This window comes from Fundulus heteroclitus, chromosome 12, assembly GCF_011125445.2.
Source record: "Fundulus heteroclitus isolate FHET01 chromosome 12, MU-UCD_Fhet_4.1, whole genome shotgun sequence".
Classification (NCBI taxonomy): domain Eukaryota; kingdom Metazoa; phylum Chordata; class Actinopteri; order Cyprinodontiformes; family Fundulidae; genus Fundulus; species Fundulus heteroclitus.
In genome coordinates, this window is record NC_046372.1 from 41,474,598 (window position 1) to 41,479,454 (window position 4,857).

General features: G+C 55.1%; 1 protein-coding gene across 3 annotated transcripts; it reads left to right on the forward strand.

Moving 5' to 3' along the window:
- Nucleotides 1-421: 421 nt before the first annotated feature.
- Nucleotides 422-3,628, forward strand: LOC118565045 (histone acetyltransferase KAT6A-like). 3 transcript variants are annotated; one of them, XM_036144619.1, is made up of 2 exons: nucleotides 422-550; nucleotides 2,148-3,628. In XM_036144619.1, exon 2 carries the CDS (start codon nucleotides 2,894-2,896, stop codon nucleotides 3,611-3,613), a length of 720 nt encoding a protein of 239 aa, XP_036000512.1. In that variant the 5' UTR covers nucleotides 422-550; nucleotides 2,148-2,893; the 3' UTR covers nucleotides 3,614-3,628. The 3 variants fall into 3 exon arrangements, with proteins under 3 accessions (XP_036000512.1, XP_036000514.1, XP_036000513.1); XM_036144621.1 differs by lacking the exon at nucleotides 422-550 and adding an exon at nucleotides 854-1,171; XM_036144620.1 differs by lacking the exon at nucleotides 422-550 and adding an exon at nucleotides 1,602-1,806.
- The last annotated feature ends 1,229 nt before the right edge of the window (nucleotides 3,629-4,857 follow it).

Genomic DNA, 4,857 nt, shown 5'->3' on the forward strand with positions numbered 1-4,857 from the left:
TAATAATAATAATAATAATAATAATAATAATAATAATAATAATAATAACAGGTTCTACAAGAAAAAAAACCAAAACACTGCAGTAAAGAAGTGTGTCTCACTTTGATCTTTAAATACCCTCTTATGTCAACTTTTACGAGAAAGGCAGACGCTCCCTTGAATCTCTGCTGCACGAACACCTAGCATCTCTTTTTATTTTTTTTCTTCTTATTTCATTCTCCCTCCAACACCACCACCATCTGTCCCTTTCTTCCATTTCATGTGCTCAAGCGTTATCCACACCCCTCTCATAGCAACAGCACGTCGCCCCCGCGCCTTGCAGTGGATTTCTCCTCCTCTGGATCTGCGCCTCGCACCATGCAGACGGTCCCTCGGCCCTGCCTGACGGCTCCAGTGTTCCCCCCTCCCCCAACAGCCGTGCTCCTGTTTCACTCAAAGATGGCGTCGGCTCTAGAGCCCCTGGTCCTCTGGCTGCATTTTTAGCCTTGTTGTTGTCTTCGCTCCGCACCGCTCCGCCACCTTCTTTGCAGCGACTCGACACGAAACCCCGGTGAGTAGCAGCGGAAGTCGGATGGGCTGGAGGAGATTTGTTTTTCGCCGCCCCGGTGTGAGCTTTACCCCGAGCTTTCCCTCGGAAACCAGAACCGGACCAGCTTGGCTTTCGGGGGAGAGGAGGAGGAGGGGGGGACCGCGAGAGGTAGCGGGAGAGCGGGGTACGGGAGGGATGGTTGCTGGCTGGAGGTGGGCGGGTGGGACGAGGGGGGCTAAAGAGAGGAGGGGAAAGCAGAGGCCTTTAGCGGCTCCGCTGTGGCGGCCTTGTCTCTCCACCTCACCGCGGGCTCGTAGCGACACAAGAGGGCGGCTGGCGGAGGGAGGGAAGGAAGTCGGCTAGGCGGAGAGCGCCGCGCGGGGACGGGGAGCGCGGCGGGCAGAGGCGGCTCGCCCCGTTCGGCTGCGTGCGGGGCAACTAGGCCGCGTAGCGTAATGCTGCAGAGTCCGCCGCTCGGATGCCTTCAGCGTTGCACTTGCCCGCTAGCAGAGATGGCCGTCTGCAAGTTGCATTGTGCCTCCTGCATTAAGGCCGCAGTCTCACGCTAGTACCAGGACCTTCCGAGTGGGGATTGCTCGTCTTATGTGTGTTGCAGGAAACCGCGACCAACGAGGGAATGTGGTGTGTTTTTTTTCTCCCCTCTGTGTGTTTGTGTGCGCGCGCGCGTGTGTGCTGGAGTGTTGGTTGTTCCACGCTGTTTACGTCTCGGCTTGGTGACTTACGCTAGGAGCGGAGGGGTAGCGTTAGCTCGCTGGCTACGAGGCTAGCTCCCCGAGCAGCAGCAGCTCTTAGCGGGAACTCTTGTTGGTAAATACGCGTCCGGCCGGTCGTGTGTGTTTCACGGTGGGGACCACGCAGCGTGGGGACGGTCCTTTTTCAAGAAGGAAACACGCGACTTCTTTTTACCTAGCCGCTGAGCTAATGTTTGCTAGCTGTGCGTGTCTTTGACGACGCGGTGTTTACATTTAGCAACCCAGCTGACCAGGTCGCTGGAAGCTGGTGGTCCGGTTTCCAGGATTAGGTCCTTGTTTTCATTTGTCCCTCGCATGTTGGTGTGCGGCGCCTCTTGTATATGGTGGCGGTGAACGCCGGGACCCATTTGGGCTCAGTTACGGAGGCCGTGTTGTCCAGAATTAGGGGGATTTGACAGTAATTAGCGGGTTAACAGGCACCGGAGCGCCGCTCGCAGCTCTGTGTTGTTTGTGTTGAAGGGAAAGCCTGGCTTTGTTTACATGGATCCTTCTGAGCACTCACAGGTGATTTGCACAACCTGCCTAATAGTGTCATGTTTTTCTAATATAATGTCAGTATACGCTGATCATATTTCGCTGGGGGCCACAGACCTCTCTGGATATCCCTGCTATTTAGAAAGCTATGTCTGTTTGGTGTATGTCTGACTAACTTTTAATTTCTGGGGTGAAACATTGTCTTTTATGTTAGGCCCCTCTAACTTCAGTTAATTGTATCTGGAGGAGTCATTTGCAGATCTATCTATCTATCTATCTATCTATCTATCTATCTATCTATCTATCTGTCTGTCTATCTCAAATGTTTGCTGTCTGTGTTCTGACTGTCCTTTTTTTTATGTTTTTTACAGTTTTCATCAGCTGTTGAGGCACAGTGGGCAAGAAGGTGACCAGACGTGACCTCTCCCTGTGGTCGTATGTCTCTTCCGCTCCACAGACGACAATCACACATCACTGAAAGACGAGGATCGTGAGAAGAACAAGTGGAAACAAAGGGGGGGAAGACGTGGATTTGGAGATATTTCCTTCACCCTCTACGTTGCAACACTAATTTTATTTTCTGGAGACCTCGGTCATATCTGTCAATTCACCCTAAGAACTGTTGACGTCATCGCTGGCAGAACACTGACTGCACATGTTTGTGTGTTTTTAACACTTTGAAGGAAGAAGAAAACCTCCGTTTCTGTGAAAGACTCGCCTAGCTATCCATCGCTCATCTACCCTTGGGCACTGTGGGAGTTTAACTCGTAAAAAGAGCTGTTGCTTCTTCCGCTTCCCCCTGCTTCCGGCCAGGAACGTCTACCTGGCTAGGAGTAGGCGGCGGGTGGACCAGATTTTACCAGGTAGCTGGCTCGGGGAGATTGTGCTATGATCAACTGCTCTTTTCCGTGTTGCTCATACTCAGCTTCTGAGGGACTCTCTGTGCGGCCCCAAGACAAGGGATAGTAAGCTGGTCGAGGAGGACGACGAGGAGGAGGCGGCGCTACGGCGCAGGCCAGGTGTTCACTTGGCGCACGGTTACCTTTTTTTTGTGTGTGTTCGTTTGTGGTGCCTGCAGTAAGGCCTGCGGGCCACTGCGTCTGCCCAGGCCGCAGCTATGGTGAAGCTGGCAAACCCGGTTTACACCCAATGGATCCTAGAGGCCATCAAGAAGGTCAAAAAGCAGAAGCAGCGGCCATCAGAGGAGCGCATTTGCAATGCCGTCTCTATGTCCCACGGTTTGGACCGCAAGACGGTTCTGGAGCAGTTGGAGCTCAGTGTCAAGGACGGCACCATTCTCAAGGTCACCAACAAGGGACTTAACTCCTACAAAGACCCAGACAACCCTGGACGCTTGGCTCTGCCGAAGCCCAAATGCAGCAGCGGCGGCGGGTGGAGGAGGGTCAGCTGCATCGATGGGCGGCAGCAGCAACAGCGCGGCGGTGCGACTCACTCGCATTCTGGGAGGAAGCCCGGACTCGATTGGAACAAGCTGATCAAGCGGGCGCTGGAGGGCCTCCACGAGCCCGGCGGCTCCGGCTTAAAGAACATCGAGCGCTTCCTCAAGTGCCAGGCGGACGTGGCGGCCTACCTGTCGAGCAGCGGCTCCGCCGGAGCCGGCCTCTTCCACCAGCAGCTGAGGGTCGCCCTGAAGAGAGCCGTGGCCCACGGCCGCGTGGTCAAGCAGGGCCAGATGTTCCAGCTGGTCAGCCGCAGCGGCCCCCAGGACGACGGCACCGGCACGGTGTCCCTGGAGTCGCTGCCGCCGGTGCGCCTGCTGCCTCACGAGAAGGATAAGGTAAAAAAAAAATATATCACAGTACGCACGCACCGCTGATAAACACTTGTTAATGTGTTTGTGCGCAGCAAAAACCTGCTTGCTTCGCCATGTGACCCTGCTGCCACTCTTCCTGGTGTCTAACCTCCCGTTTAAGGTTGACAGCAGAACGGAAATGAACGTGAAGCACGGTTTCCTCCTGGCATCCACCCGCTCTGCCGGGTAGCGGGCCGGGATCCTCAGCGCGCCCGGCCTGGAGCAGCAGCCAGAACGGGAGCTGGCGCTGTAGTTGAGCTTTAAAAAATGTCTTTGTCAACCCTTTGGAGTTAGTCTTGCTAATACGGGATTGTAACCGACCGGAGGATAGTAGCTGCTTTTACATGATGTACAGCTTTGCTGAATAATTTGAGGGCCGATCACATCCGCTGACATGTGTTAGAGAGACACCGGGGTCTTTACTGCCAGGCGACGCGGGCCGCGTGGTCGGTGGGCTCGCTTTCAGCCGCCGCAGAGGAAGACGGGGTCGGGGCAGAGGAGTCGCGGGGCTCCCAGCCTCCTGCGGGGAGTGCAGAGCAGCTGCAGGGCTGCTCCCCTTCAGGAGATGCTTAGCAGAAGGAAAGGAGGAAGTAGCAGGGACGAGAGAGAAAGGAGGTGGTCTGAAGCGGAGCCAGAGGGCGAGGCCTGCATGATGCAAGCTTCCAGGCCTCTGGAAGCAGAAAGAGAGAGCCCGAAGCGAGGGAGACGGAGCGAAGAGGGGGAGGCAGACATGCCGGCGACAGAGGAGGAGAGAGGAAACACACCCACCTCTGTAACCTGATCAGAGAGAGCAGCCGTCTGCTAACCTCCAGTTCTAAGGTTAACAGCGTTCGCGCTGATCCCGCCTCATGGCGCGGCTCTGATGCGTCGGACACGTCGCTCTGACACGGCTCCCCGCCACCGAGATGCTGCCATTAAAACCAGAGGCAAGCGAGCCGCCTCCGACCGGCGCGTTTGTCTGCCATCCGTGGGGGGGGGCTGCTGGTGGAGATGCTCACAGCCGTACGTGTAAACACAGAGAAGGGATTAGCCCGCAGAGCGAGCCGCCTAACACAGTGACCCGCTTGGCTGCAGATGGTCCGCCTCTTAAGACAATACGCACATCAGCCTCTCCCCTCTCTGATGCTCCAATTCATACTTTTTATGGAGCCTTTTGCTGCTTTGTAGCTTAAAAAAAAAGATTGTTTTTAGCTGTGAAATTGTGCTAAAATTAAGCTGAGGTGACGTTTGACAACTGGCCCAGAAGGCGTTTTTTTTTATACAATCGC